This window comes from Megalobrama amblycephala, linkage group LG5 (genome assembly GCF_018812025.1).
Source record: "Megalobrama amblycephala isolate DHTTF-2021 linkage group LG5, ASM1881202v1, whole genome shotgun sequence".
In the NCBI taxonomy this organism is placed as follows: Eukaryota; Metazoa; Chordata; class Actinopteri; order Cypriniformes; family Xenocyprididae; genus Megalobrama; species Megalobrama amblycephala.
Window position 1 is genome coordinate 34,861,005 of NC_063048.1, and position 21,309 is coordinate 34,882,313.

At 35.0% G+C, this 21,309-nt stretch overlaps 1 protein-coding gene across 4 annotated transcripts in view; it reads right to left on the reverse strand.

Moving 5' to 3' along the window:
* Positions 1-351: 351 nt before the first annotated feature.
* Positions 352-21,309, reverse strand: part of prkd1 (protein kinase D1) — a 79,351-nt gene continuing 58,393 nt past the window's right edge. For 2 of the 4 annotated variants that reach the window (XM_048192002.1, XM_048192005.1), the window contains 14 exons: positions 18,820-19,027; positions 16,506-16,583; positions 15,891-16,089; positions 13,233-13,356; positions 13,036-13,113; positions 12,573-12,843; positions 10,952-11,004; positions 10,465-10,537; positions 10,091-10,197; positions 8,935-9,096; positions 8,668-8,766; positions 7,712-7,979; positions 5,020-5,105; positions 352-4,139 (listed from right to left, as the gene is read on the reverse strand). In XM_048192002.1, coding sequence (XP_048047959.1) covers positions 3,921-4,139; positions 5,020-5,105; positions 7,712-7,979; positions 8,668-8,766; positions 8,935-9,096; positions 10,091-10,197; positions 10,465-10,537; positions 10,952-11,004; positions 12,573-12,843; positions 13,036-13,113; positions 13,233-13,356; positions 15,891-16,089; positions 16,506-16,583; positions 18,820-19,027 — 2,025 coding nt within the window. In that variant the 3' untranslated portion in view covers positions 352-3,920. The remainder of the gene's footprint in view (positions 4,140-5,019; positions 5,106-7,711; positions 7,980-8,667; positions 8,767-8,934; positions 9,097-10,090; positions 10,198-10,464; positions 10,538-10,951; positions 11,005-12,572; positions 12,844-13,035; positions 13,114-13,232; positions 13,357-15,890; positions 16,090-16,505; positions 16,584-18,819; positions 19,028-21,309) is intronic. The other 2 variants (XM_048192004.1, XM_048192003.1) reach the window with 1 other exon arrangement.

A 21,309-nucleotide genomic window follows, 5' to 3' on the forward strand; every position in this document is an offset into this window, starting at 1 on the left:
TATTATTATCATTTTATTTATTTATTTATTTTTACATTCGCTTGAATATGCCCGTTGTTCAGTCTATGCTCTACTCGTTTGTCATTTCTGATCTGTATCAGTTTCTGTTTTGGCGTCCCCTAGCGCCACACCTAAACACATTGTTATAATGAGACAAAAACCTGCATTTAAAAAAGTCTTGAAAATAAAAGTTCATTAGAAATAAATAAAACAAAAAATCAAATCAAATAAAAAATGATCAGAAACATTTCTTTTATTTAAATGAGGCTAAAAACAAGCATTAAGTTGTTTTGTTTTATTACTTATAAGCTATTTTACCTTTGCATTTTATTTCATATCAGTGCATTTTGTCCTTATTTTTAAATATGTACATTTTATTTTACTATTCAGGTTAGCAAAATTCGGTGTGAGCTATTCTTCGATCCATTCTATAAGACCAACATAGCTCTTTTGTTTATATCATCAGACCGGCATACATCTCAGTGCAACATCATGTTTTTCTAACTGGCAGAATTTGATATCAAATTGAATATAAAAGCAAAACCTGTTTTTCTAACGTGTTTAATCATTTTTTATATATATTTTTTAATTTCCTCCGTTGCAGGAGCAGATAACTGGAGGTTGAGGAAACTGTCGCGCGCGTATGGCACAAAACTGCACGTGCACATTTTCAGATAGCTGCAGCAGTCTACCTGCCACGCGCAACCTGTTTTCACATAATCAAGATTTCATTTGATGAGTCGTTTATGTCAGTCCGTTAGCGACACGTGACTGTTTCAAGGTACAAGACATTATGCATAATGTCATAGATAACAAAAATATTTCTGACTAAATAAATCAATTAAAAACAAATAGGCTAATAAACACCAGTCTATGAATAATAACACAATACCCGCTATATATTTAGACTTTAAGAGGTATGATTTAAAAATTATCGTTTGGAATTAATATCACACAAAGAGAGAAAGAAACTCGTGAACTAAAAAGTCATTTATTCGGCATTTTTTTTTTTTTTTTTTTTTGCACCGTCTGGTTTCATGTTTGCTGCTCAACACGGAATCGGGGAAAATATTTGCGTGTTTTGTCTGACAGAACCAAATAATTCAGACGTGCGAAACTATTATATTTGTTTTCCTTTTGGTGAAATTGTCTGTGCCAACGCAGCCAGGATGAAGAAAAACGGAGTTACTACGGCAACAATCCTTTCAGGATATATCTGTCTCTCTCCTTTTTTTTTTTTTTAATATGCAATTCCAGAACATATGGTTACTCACTGTCAAAGCTGTGATTCTTCATTTGCATACTAACTAATTTTCCGAGTACACATTCCCTAGAAAACATGTGCAACTCCAGGAGATACATCGTATATGGGAGAAAACATACAAATGTGTTAATAAGAAATCTTTTAAAGCATAATTTAATACGTTTATTGCTTTTATATTACTTGATTATTGTCTCAGGAAACGGAGAGATATTAAATAGCTCTGTTAATGTATTTGTATCTTAATATATATATATATATTTTTTATTCTTGAGAAATTCATAGCGCGTGGTTAAAAGTTCTTCACTAGTTTGTTTATTTTGAAGACAGTAGCCGATTAAATCTCTTCTGATTGTGGACATTCTGTTACTGAAATATTTAAAGACTTAATGTAGTTTTAAAATATGGCTTACTCATCTAAATTTATTTTTATTTTCATGAAAAATGGTTTAGCTTACATGACAAGCTTGAACTGCTGAACGCAAAACAACGTATAAAAGTATGCTATTTATAAAGAATCTTACCCATATAATTTAGGCTACTAACATATTTTATTTTATACTGTAGCATGTTGTTTTTTATTTTATTTTGTTGATGTAATTTATTGTAGGCCTACTTCACAAAAGCCTGGCTGTTTTTTCCCCCAATTTTTTTTTTTCTTTTTCATTTTTTATCCATGTTTTCAATCGAATGTCTTGTTTTAATTTTTTTTTTAATTAACTCATATACAGTAGCCTACATTTTGCTTTGGTCGTGTAACACCTGCACTATTGGCTCTATTCTCCATCTATTGTGGGGAGGAGTTTGGATTAGAGAGAGAAAAAACAGACTCAAATGATTCGTAACTCGATAGACAGCCCATCTGTAAGATTCTTCCCTTTCTTTCAGTATGCGAGCTCGTCATCTCTTGTCCAGGAATAGGCTGTTGGTGGCGTCGTGTAAATGATTCATAAACACCGACTGCTGTTTCACAATGGGATAATTTCTAATTAAACAGGCAAAAGTCAGGAAAAGAAAAGAAATTTTGCTTTTTCTTGAAAAAATACATTTAGTTAGCTGGATATGTAGGCTAGCTAGCAACAGGGGAAAATTGGTGTGATATAGACAAATGAGACTATAAATGAGACTATTTAATATTTGTTCAAAAGATTGTAGTTAATAATTTTAACTTTGCTTACGATGACTTGGATGAATCTTGACGAAAAACTCCGTAACTCAAGTCATTTAAAATCTATATAGCCTACTGTACGGCTTTTCGCCTCACATCCTCGTTTTCAATCGCGAAAAATTAAATATGACATCTATCACGATTAAAGTCTTTTCTAAAATACCCTCCTTAGACTTACTTATATTACAACTTTCCATGCTTATACAACATTTGATTTTAGTTGTTTTACTATTCTTATTATTGTTTTCAACAGTCTGCCCATCTAGTAAAATGATGTATTGAGAGAGGTCTGTACCGTCCCATCGAACCAACTTTCAGGCTTTCATGCTGCATAAGCGTACAGCGCCATCTGTCGATTAGGAAACACCTTTCCTGATGGCAGACAGCAAATAACACCTACTTGATTTGAAGATGAAGCAGAAGAGTGCCAAAAACACTAGCCCGCAGTATATCATCCTTTTTCAGCACTATGGATTATCACTCACCTTTGGCCTGATATCTTCCAAACTGCCATTCTGTGACTTGCACTCATTCCAGCCCATAATTAAATAACTAAAGAAATAATTTGTTAACATTTAATCAGCCTTTTGGACAGAATAGCTGATGAGTGCATTAGTGTTGTACTTCATCTTCACTTAAAGGGAACACTGAAAAAAAAAAACACTGAAAATTTGTCATGAGCACATAATACTTTATGCGTACACAACCAGCTGCACTTTATTATTATCCCAACATATCCGAAGAAAGCAAAAGGAAAAACATCTCCAGTCCACAGGCAGTGTTGCTTTGCTGTCTTACACTTGCACAGAACACTAACATACATAACCAACCCCCAAACCACACATACACACACACACACACACACACACACATTCATAAGCACATAAACACAAAACCACAAAAGCTATAAATGCTCTCTGCTATACATTTGTCAAGTTATCATTGATGCAACAGGTCACCACAATATCTGTGGCATTAACTGACTTTTCATAGCAGAATAATTTCTTAAATTTATTAAAAGGCTAAATAAGTTCACTTTATAACTTGTTTCTTATATGACTTATTTTGTGAATTATACAAACAAATACTGTTGATACAGTTTTTTCAACTGTGTAGTGCCAGTTAATGGCAAATAATAATAATAATTATATATATTTTTTTCTCAGGTTAAGAACAAGAGTTATATTTGATTGTAGAAGTTTAAGTGCAGTTGTTTTGACTGATTTTTTTTTTTTTTTTTTTTGTAATGTGTTATTGTCATATATTTGGGTATGACTGTTTTTGTCTACGTAATGTATGGCTAGGTTGGCTTTTGTGGTTTAGGCACTGTGTGTTTATGAAATTTGTGCTTGATCTGTAGTGTACAGTTATATGAATTTGTGCAGTACTTCTGGAACTGTCAAGTCATTTTCTGTTGACTAAAGTGGTGATTTCGCAGTATAAAGTTGGCTTGAGTTCCGTTGTTGTACCCTTAAAGGGGTAGGCAGCAATTTACAGAACACTGACTCTGTCGCTGAGCATGCCCATCACAAGCTCGTCAGACTCCGCCTCTTCGCGGACATCGGCGTGAGGGTTGATTAAGTGGGCTGGGTACTGAAGGCCATTTTGTTCTGCAAAATGCTCCCAGCGCATATCATCGCTTTCATGGGTGATATATCGCTCCTGCATTTTGCACTCCAGAGTCCGCAGGTCCAGCCACATCTGGTAGTCCTGACATAAAGATATATTTTTAGGAATCAAAAACATTTCGCACTGCTAAAAAAATAGGAAAAATAAAGAAATAATAATAAAAAACACTTTCTGTCAATATCTACCCCTGTGAATAAACTACTTGCAGCTAATATAATATTAATGAAATAAAAGGTCACTTAATTACTATGACATTGACGTTTCAATAGAAATGGCATTATTAGTATATTTAATTTTATCATAAATGCAATACAAGTAATTACGAAAATTACTTATAAAGATGTACTAATAAAGTCCTACTAAAGAGGGTAATAAAAAAGTACTCTGAAGTTCAGCTAATTGCATTTAATATAAATTTAAAACTATCATATACTTTCATTTAATTGCAATTAGCAATTATTAAACATTTCACACATTAACTGCAATTGCAATTAATGTCCTAAAATATTCCATTCAGTTTGCTATAGTTATTTATTTATAATTCATTTGAAAGGTTCTTTTAAAAAAGCAAAAATAGAGTAGAAATGTTTGTGACAATTTAAATGGGTAGACACAAGACATAGTAACATGATGAAAACAACAACAGTATATATTTTAAAAAATATATATATTTTTGTAATTATAAATAAATGTTATATAAAATTCTAAACTTATTTTGCAAGTTTCCTACTATGTGTGCATATCTGTCACATGAACTGATCAATTAAGTTGACCAGTCATTGGCACTGTATGGGTTATTATTGCCTTGTTAAGACAAAAATATTCTCTAACACAGACATGTGGGGGGTAATTCCACCTCTACTTCAGTTGCCGAATGTGACTGTGGGGGAAAACAAAGGTTTTTTTGTTTGCATATCATAGCTTTTCTACACAGGGCATATCAAAGTCATTATCTTCTAACCTGTAACCAGGGATGGCTGAGAGACTTGTCCACGCTGTAGCGCTTCCTCATTTTGACTTGCAGCAGGTTATTAATGAGGTCAATTGCTGTAACAACAAAACAGGTTGTCAGTGACTGGGCTGTGGTGGAAAATCTGAGGGATTTTGTGTCCAGAGGGATAATGAGCAAAACCAACATCATGTTAACATTATTTCAGGGGTCACAAATTTCCGAGACACTCCAAAGTTTCTTAACCTTGAGGCCTCTGCGCTTTAGTCTGAGGGATCGTTTGGAATTATACACATGAATGGGTCGTAACAAAAATTGAGCACGCTCTCACCAATCTCTTTCTTTAACCCTTGCCCTCTCTTCTCTTCATCTTTTCTTTTCTCCTTTCTTCTCTTTCACATCTCTCTCCCACATTTACACAGTTTAGTAGCAGGGTAGTCACACAAAGATGCACGTTTTTTTCTTTTGAAATTAATAGATTCCAATTAACAAATGTAATATGTTGTGAAAATTATATATATGTATATAAATTACACAGAAAACGTATATGCATGTAAATGCATTGCAGTAAAAATGAATCTAACCTCTAATTTGTTCTCCATTTGTTTTGCAACTTGTTTTTTAAAGCACTTTTGAGATACTCTTTGTTATGCCACTTAATTATTTTCACTTCACAGTAAACAGGAATAAATTCAATTAAAACAGTTTTAAAAACACAAAAGTAATTGTTAAAATGGCCATATTTGATACCAGCCAAACTATATAAATAAATAAAAGTCTATGTGAATAATTTGCTCCAATTGCCAGTGTTCTTAAGTAAGTAAAGTGTGGTCTCTGGTTCCCTTTCTATTTTAATGAGGAAGAAAGAGGGCATTAGTAAATAAACAGGGTCAAAGGTGAGGGCATCAAAAATCTAGTTAAGGTAATGAGACGAAGGTCAATTCTATTCATACAGATTGCATATGACTTAAATGTAAATATTACCTATTCAAGACCTCAAATCACACCTTTACTGTGAATTAATACTGACCATACCTTCTTAGATCATGATCCATGAGCCAAGTAGGAATGATTTGGGTGAGCTGAGGTCATTTATGTGTACAGTCACAGGGCGGTGATAATTAGAAGAACCAGAGCTTCAACAGGAACATCAAGCTGCAGTATGACTTCAAAATAGAGTTTAACATCTAGGCGAATATCAGTAGCAGGCTGACTAGAAATAGCAGTATATAGAGGTCATATTCGTACATTAGCTAATAGAAGTTAATTCATCATAACTATCCTATTAAGGTTATTCGTATGTGAGATGGGATTCGCCAAGTAGCTCTGTGACTGGATTACTTTACTTACGTTTCTGAGGATTAACACGGAAATGGTTTCCCGCTTAAGAGAGGTTAATACAGCTAGCTTCTGACTTGGTTTAAATAGTTATCTCAGTATTTCACAACCTTTCTAAATGCATTTACTACAAAATCTGATGTTTTGTTGTTAAAGGGGTAGTTCACTTCAAAATGAAAATTCATTTACTCGGCTGAAACCTGTATGACTTTCTTCTGTGGAACTGTTTTTGTCATTGATGAATACTTTTTTAAAAGTGTAAAAAAAAAAACATAATGGAGATATAATTAATTTTGAAGATTTATTAAGTGTTAACATTGAGATTATGTGGTTTTTATAATCAATTAACACTGCAATATGGACAAAATTTGTTACCAAAAAAAGTCATTCGGTTTAACCAACATTTTGGTTTTACCGAATGACACTTTTGGTTATACCGAATGATGATATTTTGCCAAGAGACTGATATCTAGCTAGCTAGCTATTGAGCTTGCTAGTTAGATAGCAAAAGGACAATCAAACATTTTAAATTTAGTACAAGTTTTTTTAATATTACAACATTTTCCATGTTTTATAGCGGTTGTACCGAATGACCTGATGTTTCGGGACATGGGTATGAGCAAGTGAAAACATGATTTTTTCAAATAGTTAAAAGAGAGTTAGTTAATTTGCTTCATGACCATGTGGTCCTTTGCAGGTTTCTGAATGATCACATCCTGTCACATGATACTGACCGCATGACTTTATCCAAAATGGTCCCTTTATATTGGTTACTCCGAATGATATCAATTAAATTCATTTTTCCGGATATTCTTTCTCATAACAAAGCAACGACTTCTTCACATAATTTTAATACCATTTTACACTGCTGATATGTGATGTTATAAAATCATGCCAGAATAAAAAATATATACATTTTAAGATATTTTAATCACAAATGAAATGGCTGTATTGGCGGTTAAACTGAATGACCTTTTGACCCTTCAAAATCTTTAAAATACCTTTATATGTAGCAAAATATAATTAAAACCTTTTGGATTCAAGAAATTAGATCTAGTTGTGCTTACGTTCTTTGGATGTCATATCTTTGTTTTTTATTATTATTAAGGCCTTTGGACAAAAAAATGACCTGTCACGTCACTGACCCCTATACATCTCACCCTAATGACTTTCATTTTTCAGAATATATTCTTTTGTTTTTCTCAGAGAAAACAGCAAGTCATACAGGTTTGTAACGACATGAGCACGAATAACAGTTTTTTTTCACTTTTGAGTGAACTATCCCTTTAAACTTTACTTTCGTTCCACATTCACTGATGGTTGCGTTCCAAAGTTCACTCAAGATCCCGTGCACCTCAAAACCTACCCTCTGGGGTCACTGTTTTCCAGGGGTTGGGTGGGTACATGAAAGCAGCGTTCTGGATTTGATCATGAATGTCTTCATCCTCATTAAAGGGGAACGTTCCACTGAGACTGACATAGACGATCACACCCACGGACCACATGTCCAGCGAGCGGTTGTAGCCCTTGTTCCGAAGCACCTCCGGGGCGAGGTACGCCGGGGTTCCAACCACCGAACGCCTAAAAGACTTCTCACCAATAATACGTGCAAAACCGAAATCGCACAGCTTCACCTGCAAGACAAACCAAGGAATAATGAGCTTTACAATAAGCAGACACCAGGAGGAATTGGCTATTTTACTCGACTAGGACTGAGATGCACAAAAGACCAAAAAAATAACATCCTTTTGTTCTTGCGCTAGCTTTTAACACCACAGACGCCGTAATGATCAGTTGTCACGGTCTGAACGAAAGTCAAGTGAAATTATCACCCAGTTGGATGTGGTTACAATGTATCTCCTGCTGATCTACACTTTCTACCTTTAAAACATTCGCTTTATTTGCACAGCAACAAGCACCTGAGGACACGAGAACCGAGCTCAGATGTTGACAGCTCTAGTTCTGCTTCCACCTTTGCAAAATATTTGTCAATGACACGCAGTGATTTGTTTAGTATTCTTCCAAAATGTTTGCCTGCGCTCAAACAGTGAGTCATCTTTCTGCTTGAGAGCTTCCAGAGACAAGCTTGTGCAGTAGACAGAAGAAACAATGGGAGGATAATTTAGAAATCTTTCATTAGAATGTAGAGACACACACAACCCTGTGCCTCGAACACACCATGAGAACGCTATAATTACCATCTTTTATTCTTGCGCATTTACAAAAACAGATCCATTTATGTTAATTTCGGTGTGGCCTCACTTCATTCAGATATTTCCTTTCTTTTGTTGTCGCTTCTCGCTCTGTTCGGATTTTACTCACTTGTGGAAAAGAGTCAGCAGAGGCTAACAAAACATTCTCAGGTTTGAGGTCACAGTGAACGATGTTTTTGAAGTGGAGGTGGCGGAGAGCGACGAGAATCTGGGAAAGGAGCGGAACAGCATTATTATTACAATACCGACTAAAACGTAAGAAATTTGAAATAAAAATCCAAAGCTTTACCATTTATTTTCACTTCAAATATTTACATGGGATTGAGTGTATACTGATTCTGCCATTGTTACGCTGTACGGAGCCTGTGAGATGTACCTGCGTAACGAGAAACTTGGTGATGCGTTCTGGCAGCCTTCCCTTCTCACTTGACAGTATCATCTCCAACATGTCGCCATGGAGCTTTTCCATGACAACAAAGACACGCTCTGGTGTCTCAAACATGCACTCGAGGTTGACGATGCCGGGATGGTGGAGGTTCTGCAGAAGACAGATATGACATCTATATTTAATTATAAAATTACGAAATTGCCAATATTCTAAAATAGATTTTTTTTAATCCCAAATTTGTATTTAATATGCCTTTAATAATAATATTATTAATAATATATTAAATGCTGGGTTAAAAACAACCCAAGTTGGGTTGAATATGGACAAACTCAGCGATTGGGTTGTTTTAACCCAGTGGTTGGGTTAAATGTTTGCCCAACATGCTGGGCAGTTTTATTTAACTCAACTATTGTTTAAAAAAAATTACTATATTGTTTTGGCTTAAAATGAACCCAGCAAAATAAATTGTAAATTAATAAATTAATACCAAAATTGTGTTAATAATTAAAATAATTAAAAATAAATAAACATTTATTAATAAGCAATTTAATACGTTTACTGTTTAATTATTATTCATTAAACTTATTAATAAATGTTAATTTCCAACATACGTTGGGCTCATTTTAAGCAAGCAATAAAATAATTTTTAAACAATAGTTGAGTTAAATAAAACTGCCCAGCATGTTGGGCAAACATTTAACCCAACCACTGCGTTAAAACAACCCAATTGCTGGGTTTGTCCATTTTCAACCCAGTGTTTTTTAGTGTATATTCACTTATTATTATTATTATTATTATTATTATTAAATATATTCTGTTGTATTTCATTTTTTTCTCTGTTTGTTCCTAGTTATTTTCCCTGGCTGTTAATTAGTTTCCACACACCTGTTCGGTTTCTCTTTGAATATGTTCCCTATGTATTTAAGCCCTGAGTTTCCTTAGTTCCTTAGTTTTATGGTTGTGTAATAATCTCCTGAATCTGTGACTGTCTATTTTGGATACTCCTTTGTCTCATCGTGCACTCTCTACAATCCACCATGACAATATATCCATATTTGTCCATTATGTATTACAATAATATTATAATAATTAAAATATTCCAAACTCAGCCATCTTTGTATTGATTATAGATTTCTGTATTTACCTGAAGAATGGCAACTTCATTGCGCAGTTGACTTTCCTGCTTGGTTGGAAATCGCAGCTTATCGATGATCTTGATGGCAACATCTCTGCCTGTTTTCCTGTGTTTCCCTGCATTATATCAGAAAGGAGGATGTGCATTTTTATCATTCATTTATTAGATGTGAAGTATGGCTACTATATAAATAATTAGTAAATAATTTACTGTAAATATTAAAATAAAGTTACCCTCATTACACATTCATTGATCACTGTACTACATTTGTTCTGAAGTTATGTACTGAATTAAACTATTTTAATACAGTAATATTATAATATTCTCCTAGTATACAGATTCCAAAACACGGATGCCCGTGTCAAAGAACTCTGGTACATTACCTCCATAGACAATGCCAAATTGCCCAGAGCCAAGTACTTCATCAGGGAAAATCTGATACACTGTGCTAATATCCTGTAAGAAAAACAGAAACAAAATGTAAGCACATGTGCCAAAATGGGTTGTTCCCAAAGCTCAGAAGCAATGCTTGATACATGAGATTTCTTTGGATCTAGTCTTTTTATATCTTGTACTGTAACAATGGCTGAATTCAAACCAGTAGCCTATAGAGCTACAGTATTTCCACATCTCACTAGGACTGTGTCAGAAAGACTCGAGTAACCATGGCAACTCCATGGCCAAGCAGGTAATCAAAATAATCTCCAAGAGGCAATGTGTGTTTATATCACACTGGAACTCAAGGTTGCGGGTATAGGCAAACCGACAGGAACAGTGAGCTCTTGCACACAGAAACAAAGCTTGATACTGAAAGAATATAAGATATATTTAGGCCTATGTCTCCAAATATAAAAAAGCATAAATGTTTACCACGTTCTCCTGGATTTGGCAGTTGGATACTGAGATGCTAATGGAGACCTCTTCTGTTGGTGTAAACAAAAAAACAAAACAAGAAAAAACAAGAAAAAAAAAAAAAACTCATTATGTCTCTTTTGTATTGAATGCCATAGCCTCAGATTTACACCTTTACTAATTTATTCTACCTGAAATACTTGACAATGCATAATACATTTTAAGAGCTTCTCAAAATCAACTCAAAGAAAACTCAAAACAAATTAGAAATTTAACTTGCACCATACTGTTTTTAGGAGGCCCAGTGTTTTCGTAAACTGAAATAAATCTGAAATAAAATAAAATATAAATATTCGATGAAAAAGCCAAACAACTTAAATAAAAATTAGAAATGATGATTTAGAAAATAACTGAAATAAAATAAGTTGAACTAAAATGACTAAAAGTTAATAATTTAAATTCGAAAAAAAAAAAAAAAAAAAAATGTTATTTATATATATATATATATATATATATATATATATATATATATATATATATATATATCTGACAGACTACCAGTAAAACTGATGAAAATTTGGAACCAAAAATTATTCAGACACTTTGACCTGACCATGTTTTGCTTAAGTGTTATCTGACATAATTAAGATTATTTTTTTCTGTCACAGTTTAACTCTGAGATCTTGTCATATTTTATTATAGTGAATAAACTGTATTAATGAATGAAATGCTCAAGTTGTCTGAATTTTTTTTTTTTCGAATTTAAATGATTAACTTTTAGTCATTTTAGTTCAAGTTATTTTATTTCAGTTATTTTCTAAATCATCATTTCTAATTTTTATTTAAGTTGTTTAATATATATATACTTTATACTTTATATATAAATGATGACAAAAGCATAACAAAATATCTTATCTAATTCAAAATATTAATAAATAAAACTAATAGTGCATAAATAATACTAAAATAACACTGGGGGTGGCAAGCACACTTTTTCACTGTCATAATATATTGTTTCATGTACCTAAAAACTATTTCATTTTTGTCCAGTTGATCATCAAAAACATAAGCTCATATTGCTTATTGGGTATAATAAACAGCCATAAAATAGTGTGTTATCCAGAATGTCTGGATGTGATTTATAAACATAATTTCTGAAAAAAGTCAGTGTCCAGATACTTCCCTAAAACAGTATGCCAAAAGCAGTAAATGAAATCGGCAGTATGTCGAATACGCAACATTCGTGAAAATGCTGCCATTGGACATTTTACTATCCTATGAGGCCATGAGAGAGGAGTTGTCATTTTTGCAAATAGCTGAGAATTGCGGCGCAGTTAATAATGCATGTCTCAAGGCAATGTGCCAAATTTAGTATGTATAGATTGTATTCATACTACACACCTGCATACTTTTAGCAAGTACTTTAATAAGGTTAAAGTAAGGTTTAAACTTCAGACACAGCTATAGTTGCTCTGCAGTTTTCTGGCAGAAGCAAAGTGTAAAATTTGACAAAGCCTAGAAAGCTAGAAAAGGAATATTACAACTGCACTGCATTTCTGTATTTGTAGTGTTTTCCTCCTTAGAATCATTCTAAGGGTCTTAAGACAAGCCCCTAAATGTTTCACCATGAAGTTCATACTGTGGTAGCTGTGATGACTGCCGTGAGATATGCCCTTGGCGATGACAGGCATAAGTGCATGCTGGATGGCCATCTCCCACATGCGGGCCACGTCCTGTCCCACACCGCTAACAAGCACGCTGCTTCCGTAGCCCGACGTAGCCAGGTTCTCTCCAACATAATACACCAGAGATGCTGTGGCAATCTCAAAGCAATGTGGGTTGGCACCCTCAGGGAGAAGGTTGAATGTTTTCGCTGGTTCCAGAGACAGCACCTCAGATAGAGGAATTTCCTGTTGGAGAGAATTAAGAGGTCTATCTGAAAACTGAAACCTCAATGATATTGCAGAGACATGCATGTGGATCTGATGTGTGCAGTGATCCATGAAACTTAGTAAGACAAACTAACAATGTTCTCTAAAGAAATGATGAAAGCCCTCTAGACACCACCTAGATTATTTTTTTGACCTAATATTTGAAGTCACCTTATAGTATTTGCTCCCAGTGTCATTCTGGAACAGGGTAATGCACTTGCTGTCAAGTCTCCAGTAATGTCTCTTACGCTATTGTGAAAAAAACAACAACAACAGATAAGAGAAATTATCAGGTACATAACGGAAAGTTCACTTGGTAATTCTCATATAAATTCATAAGGTTTATAATGGAAACCCAGAGCACTTACCAACGTGTCTTTGCTGGTGAAATGCACAAGCCAGCCTTCTTTCATAACACTGCTGCTTTTCCTCTTGGTGTGTTTGACAGACTGAACCACCCGCATAAGTGGGATGTTGTTGCTGGTGGAAGGGCTTACAAACACAGTGACATGTCAAAACCTTCTAGAAAATGTCAATTGCAGGTCAGGATTCATAGCATTCGAATACTTTTACTGTTTAGTTCATAGTTTAGGTTTTAGTTTAGGTTATTTTTATTTTCTACTTGACCTCAAAGAAATAACCAACAACAATATGTTTTAACTCAAATTGATACCCAGAGCACAGCAAGCGAACTACTCGTAAGTTCAGTTTTTATTGCTGTTGTTAAATTTGTCCTGTTTGGGAATGTATTTTATGCATTAGTCCTTAATATGAGGTACTTTTGTTTAATAAAATATCTGTTAAACTGTAATAGTTATACTACCAATCAAAAGTTTTTTTTTGAGAGAAATGAATACTTTTATTCAGCAAGGAAGCATTACATTGCTATTCTTCTGAGTTTTCAATTCATTAAAGAATCGTGAAAAAATGTATCACAGTTTCCACAGAAATATTAAAGGGGACCTATTATGCAAAATTCACTTTTATCAGGTGTTTGAACACCAATGTGTGTCCAACAACCAGCCTATAATGGTAAAAATCCACTCACTCATTTCTTTATAATTCCCATAAATCAAAAGCAGTCTCTTCAAATAAGGCATTACAAGTGCTGTGTTTTGGGATGTACCAATGCACATAATTGTCTCCATAGACTCCTGCCATCTGAGTTACTAAGGACATCATGGTTAAATGTAATTTTTGAAGGAAATGTCCCTAAGAAGTCTTACATGTTTGCGCCTATCATTTTGCACTGGACTGTTTCACAAACGAGGGTCTTTTCAGCGCTGGATTTTCGCAAAGGTTGATTCTGAAACATATAAGACTGAAGACCACTGACAGTTTCTAACATTTTCAGTGTGTGAGATTGTCCTGTTTTGTTGTTGCTGGTATGCCGAAGCATGAGCTCTTGAAACTCCGCCTTCTTCTTGAAAGGGGGCCAGGACCACCAGCTCATTTGTATTTAAAGGGACAAATTATTTTGAGCTAAAACTTCACATACACACTCTTGGGACATCAGAGACTTATTTTACATCTTGTAAAAAGGGGCATAATAGGTCCCTTTTAAGTAGTACAACTGTTTTCAATATCAATGATAATAAGAAGTGTTTCTTGATCACCAAATCAGCATATTAGAATGATTTCTGAAGGATCATGTGACACTATTGTGACATGTGACTTTTAGCATCAAAGGAATGAATTACATTTTAAAATATAATAAATAGAAAACAGGGGCTATATTCACAAAACATTTTATCTTACCACTAAGAGTTCTCCTAAATAGGTTGTCTCTTAAAACCTATTCACAAAGCTGCTGAGACCAACTTTTACTAAGGAATAGATAGAAGTCTTAAGCTAAGAGTAAGGGCGGGGTTGACCTTGTTGCTATGGATGATGTCAACACGGGGAAGAGTCTCTGTCAGTGATCATAGAAATATTGTATCATGTTGCCATATTCAAATAAAGGTTTTAAAATACAAATGTTGCATATTCAAATAAAGATTTTTTTTTAATAAAAATGTTGCCATATTCAAATAAAGTTTAAAATGTAGGCAAAGTGTCACTAATTAAACTAGAATATGTACAGTCAGCCTCTTGTCTGCGTCTCGAGAGATTGCAGAATTCAAGCGACAAACGATGTTTTATAAACAAAGTTTGGAAGGAGAACGTTCAAACGGTCTATCTAATCAGCTCGAGTGGAGGTATACACTCACCTATAGTTACCTTGACAGTTTTCTGCATCCCTCCGCCACCCCATTCCTCACTCTTGGCTGGGGATAAGGGGGAAAACTCTCAGTTTGGGCTAAATTCCAAGCTTAGCGTCCTCGATCCACTTGGGCAGCATGCCAAATATGCTTATTATATATTTTTTTCTCTATTAGATCATTTGTAAGTGTAAACTCGTGAAAACAACTGCCACAGGTAATCAGACTTTGTTTATTTATTTATTAATTAAAGACTTATTTTTATTTTATCGTAGATTCAAATCTATAAATCAAAATATGTATTGCATTTATGAAGAAAAAGTTCAGCACCTAAGGCTCTATCGCTGTTGTCTCATGGTGTACAGTGTCTTTAGGTGGATTAAGATTGTTTGTGATTTAGTCTTAGTGATTTAGGAGTCCTCTTGACTACTCCTAACATTTCACAGATTTAGGAGCTAGTTTTAGTGCTAAAAAGCTTTGTGAAATACTCTTAGAGCAAAAATGTAGGAGTCCTAAATTTAGGACTGACACGCCCATTATTTTTAAGAGTTTCTCCTAAATCGGCAAGTTAGGAGCTACTTTTAGTCTTAAGATGTTTTGTGAATACGGCCCCAGTTTTACTGTATTTTGGATAAAATGAGCATAAGAGCTTCTTACCATCACTAGACTTTTGAATGGTAGTTTATATTTGCAGTAATTTATTTATTTATTTTGCATTGACTAGTTTTCTATGCAGTCACTGACAGAGACAGGTTTTTGGACTAAAGTCAACTATTTGTGACATTTGTTTTGTTTATAGTGCTTCTAGAGGTGACGAGGAGCTACCTGATGATTCTGTTGGATTCATCTGGGTCTTGGTCTTGGAAATCTCCAAGCTCACCATGTCCAGCTTCCAAAAGAGCAGCGGAATCCGCCACCAGAGACTCTTCCATATCATCGATAAGTGGACTATGTCTGTCCCCATCATGGTCATCACAACCCTCCTCCATGACCACATCTGATTCAGCACCAGGACTCAACAGATCTATGAGCCATGATAAGAGGATTGGAGTGAACAGGAAAATAAAGCAAGGCAATGTAAGTCACGTGATGTATGTGTGTAAAAAAGCTGTCGGTTTAACACCACCAACCCTAGAAAGCAGAACTTGAAAATTAGCAGTTTGAAATTTCTTACTATAAATCTACAGTAATAAATTACTTTTTTTTTTTTGCTCTGGTATTATAACTAATATGAATTATTGAGAATATCAATTTTAGGTTAATCAGTTTCAGTGATAGAAACAAACAGGTTCAACATTACCCCAGTTTTTTCAGTATGTTACATATGGAGTATGATGTTCACATAACAATATTTATCCCGCTAAACATTAAATGCTGTTTTTGTCGTGAAAATGCAGTGTTGATCATTGATTCGCATGAAGACTCTAAAGTTAGACTTGCCTCCGTTTCTTGACACCTCTCCGAGGCAGTTGTTTGGCACTTTGGGTGCACATCGTTTATGGCAGTTGAATTTGCAATCTGAGATAGTGTGAGGGAAAAGAGAGTAGAGAAGAATGAGAGAGTGACAGAGAGAAGGAAAAGGAGTTAAAGGGGGAGTGAGGGAGAGAGTTTACTACCAATCTGACACATAAACATATGAGTTCCTGTTGTGCCGGTGGCTGACAGGCTGAGACCTCGCACATTGAACACATGAACATTAAAGCTGTTTGTAACAGCCCAGCCAACTGCACTCTTTACTGCTTGGCACATGGCATATATTCTCCTTACACAAACACATCATATATAAAAGCAGCTGTTGTGTCACTGTATATTTATGCTTTCTTCTAGACTAGATGACAAAAAAGGATCAACAAATTCTATGATCTGTTAAACTGTACGGTGTTATCTGTAAGGTGAGCATAAATACATTAAATATTGGCACCTAATAGGCTAGGAATAGGCTATGTTTGGAATGCTATTTGTAACATGTATTATGTACCACGGTGCCATATGCAAATTTTATTTATGCATGAATTGCTACGTTTGCCAGGATGACCAGTATACAACCATAGCACACTGTTTTAACATCTCTATTGCTATTGGTTATTTAATCATATTGCCAAAGGTTATGAAATCTTAATGCTAAACTGGATTAATAATTAACTGAAAATAACCTATTTATTTCCAGCATGCACGAAATTAAACATTCAACATGAAGTATTTTGGTAACACTTTACAATAAGGTTCATTAGTTAAACATCAATATATTAACTAACATGAACTAACCATGAGCAATACATTTGTTACTGTATTTACTAATCTTCGTTAACGTTAGTTAATGAAAATACAGTTGTTCATTGTTTGTTCATGTTAGTTCACAGCACATTAACTAATGTTAACAAGATTTTAATAATTGCTGTGTAAGTGCAGTTCATTATTAGTTCATGTTAACTAATGTAGTTAACTAATGTTATCTAATGAACCTTACTGTAAAGTGCTACCAGTATTTTTATATAGCAGAAATAGTAAGTTGTATGCTAATATGATATTTCTAATTCAGCCATCACAGAAGTACTTGGATACAAATTTAAAGTTTGGATATAAACACTGATGCCTACAGTAGCGATCCTAACAAATAAAAATGGTATCAATTACATTGTTTCACCAGTAGGTGGCGACAAGTGACTGTTAAAAATTTATTTGTCATTGAATCATTCATTCAAGAGATTCATTCAAAAAAGCTGATTTATCCAGTAATAAAAAAAGGCCCTGTCCCTAATGGCATCCTAAACACTTGCGGTCTTCCTACGAGTCTGCACTTTCATGACGTAATGCCTCTTTGACTGTCGGGAAGATGTCTGCTGTGGAGCTCGCACCAGTGCGGGCTCTGCAAAAGTGCAAATCGAGGGCGCATATCGACTGCAAATGGGCTGCTCGCGAGCACCCTTCTGAAACCTAAAATTAACAAATGGGACACCCTATGGTCTCATGGACTTAACAGACATGCGCACACGGCAGCAATTTTAAGTCCACAAGACAGAAAGTTCTATGAAGTGTGCCATTTGAGACAGGGCCCAAGTGAACTCTTTATGAATGAGTCATTGAATCATTCATTCAAACCAGTTGTGAAAAAATAATTACAAATTATTTTTTAAATATAGACTGCAGCAATAAACATTTTGCACACAAAACCTCTAGTATTTTGTTTAGTTGTCTATTCAGAATTGTGGGAGAATGATGTGATGTTAAACAAACAAAATCGTGATTCTCAATTATCCAGAATCACACAGGTCTAAATTCAGCCAATACTTGCATAGTCATATTATTACATCATATTATTTTTTTTTAAATAGTAGGCAGTATACAGTTTGCTAGTATTCCATTTTGAACCCAGCCCTACTGAGCTTCATTCTCTGCCTAATAAAATGTACCGTGCACATAATAGCAAAACATCATATCTGCTCGAGGTATTATAGTCAATATTATATTAAACACATTTGTGTACTTATTGTAATTTTGTGTAATTAGTTTTATGGATATTGCAAATAAACTGCAATAATTTTTTGAGAAAGTAATGAGTCCAATGGGGGCTCAGATGAGTTAACAATTTTTATTACAAAGAATTAAAATTACATGGAAACATCAGGATCAGAGGGGATTTAGACGAGGCACATTAATATGCAAAGCAATAAGATATTAAAACAATTACTGTATGACATTAAAGACAATAAATCTCCAGCAGTAGCTAGCTTGAAATGTAAGGATAAGCTCCTACCTTTGCACTGTAGTCCCTGACGGAACAGGCCCTTGAGGAGCTTCTTGCAGTGCTGGCAAACGGTGGGACGTGTGTAGGAATGGATGACAAATGTGTGTGGCACCTTTACTTTAGACAGCAGGATCTTGTCTAACTCTATTGGCCGACCTATATAGGACTGAGAGTTGGAGCGGCCTCTTCCAGGAAAGAAGTCTGATGGTGTCTTTTGCTGTGGACAAATAATGTAGATTGTAGAATATCATGACATGCAACTGATATAGACATTTTATGTAAGAAATATAGGATATCCATAGAAGACAACGACTATATTTCACAGGTTCGACTGTGTTCTCAGTACATCAGTATTTTTAATAAATGTCAGGTCAGGGTAAGTGTCACACTTATATTGGGGCAAGGTGTCACGTGATGAATTTACATGTTATGAATTATATAATTGTTCATCAAACCAATTGTCTGATATTTTTGTGCTGTACCGTTTACATTTTTTGCTGTTTCATTAATTGTTTTAGGTTTTATAATTGTTTTACTGTGTGCATTTTGCTGAAAAGACCATTGTGACAACTTATCCCAATACAGTGTGACAATTGGGGCATGTTGTCACAAAAACAACTGTATCTTTTTTCCTGGGCAATATGAGTTTAAATGTTTAATAGATTTTAGCCATTCATAGAGAAATTAACTTCCAAAAATAAACCCACCCTGAGAGCTATTCACTGAAGTAAAGCATGTAGCTTGGTCTATTTTAAAATCATATTTATGACTGTGCTTTTTAGTGATAAATCATGCAAATCATGTTAAATAACTATTATCAAAAGTAAATAAAAAGGATTAATTTGTCACACAAGTTCGCTGGTATTAACCCGAGCCGAGCCAGCACCACCCCGCTCTCGATTAGGTGAACAAAAACACAAGGGCTCTACGAGGTTCATGCTGAGGGAGATTGTTGTATATGCTGAGCTTTGATGAATTTGCATCAACTCAGAACAACAACTTTCTCATCAAGCTGATCTTTAATGTGCTGCTGATTGGCAAAGATGCAGATGTCTTACCACCTGTTGTGAATAGATCTGACATCACGCAGGTGTGCATAATCAACTATTCAATGTGCTCTAAAGAAAGAAAATGATCAATAGCTTCCTGTTGCCATGTTGTACACTTCACCAAAGGCCTTAAGTAGATTCATGTAATGGGTAAGGTAATCTTACAGCTCAATTCAGCTAAAGTACAAATGCTGTAACCTGTCTTAGGTGTAGGGAATAGATTAGAGAGCAGCTAACAGATGTCTGATTCTGTCATCAACAGCCGATTAACAGTTTTCTTCAAACAAACTCTACATGTGTACCACAACATTTCTGGTGTCAGGTTAAAATGTCTTAACCTCTTAGAGAAAAGAACATTATGTCTGGCTTAATATATTTAAAAAGGGCAAACAGAACTCATTTTCATTGTAAATGTAGCAACAAAAGATTAGACATAGATAAATCTGGAAACTGAATAATGTTTTAATATATATAAAATACACTTTTATTCAGCAAGGATGCATTCAATAGATCAAAAGTGACAGTACAAACATTTAAATTTTTAACATTTAAATTGTCACAAAAGATTTCTTTTTCAAATAAATGCTGTTCTTTTGAACTTTCTATTCATCAAAGTCCAGATTGTTTACTGTACTTTTGATCAAATGAAGCCTTGGTCAGCATAAGAGATTTCTTTCAAAAACCTTTAAAAAAATCTAACAGACCCCAAACTTATGAATGGTAGTGTGTATATACACCGATCAGGCATAACATTATGACCACTAACAGGAGAAGTGAATAACACTGATTATCTCTTCATCACGGCACCTGTTAACGGATGGGATATATTAGGCAGCAAGTGAACATTTTGTCCTCAAAGTTGATGTGTTAGAAGCAGGAAAAATGGGCAAGCGTAAGGATTTGAGTGAGTTTGACTGGGGAACAAAATTGTGATTGTTAGACGACTGGGTCAGAGCATCTCCAAAACTGCAGCTCTTGTGGGGTGTTCCCGGTCTGCGGTGGTCAGTATCTATCAAAAGTGGTCCAAGGAAGGAACAGTGGTGAACCGGCGACAGGGTCATGGGCGGCCAAGGTTCATTGATGCACGTGAGGTGCGAAGGCTGGCCCGTGTGGTCCGATCCAACAGACGAGCTACTGTAGCTCAGATTGCTCAAGAAATAGTTAATGCTGATTGTGATAGAAAGGAGTCAGAACACACAGTGCATCACAGTTTGTTGCATATGGGGCTGCATAGCCGCAGACCAGTCAGGGTGCCCATGCTGACCCCTGTCCACTGCCAAAAGCAGCAACAGTGGGCATGTGAGCATCAGAAGCGGACTACGGAGCAACTGAAGAAGGTGACCTGGTCTGATGAATCACGTCTTCTTTTACATCATATGGATGTCCAGGTGCGTGTGCATCACTTACCTGGGGAACACATGGCACCAGGATACACTATAGGAAGAAGCCG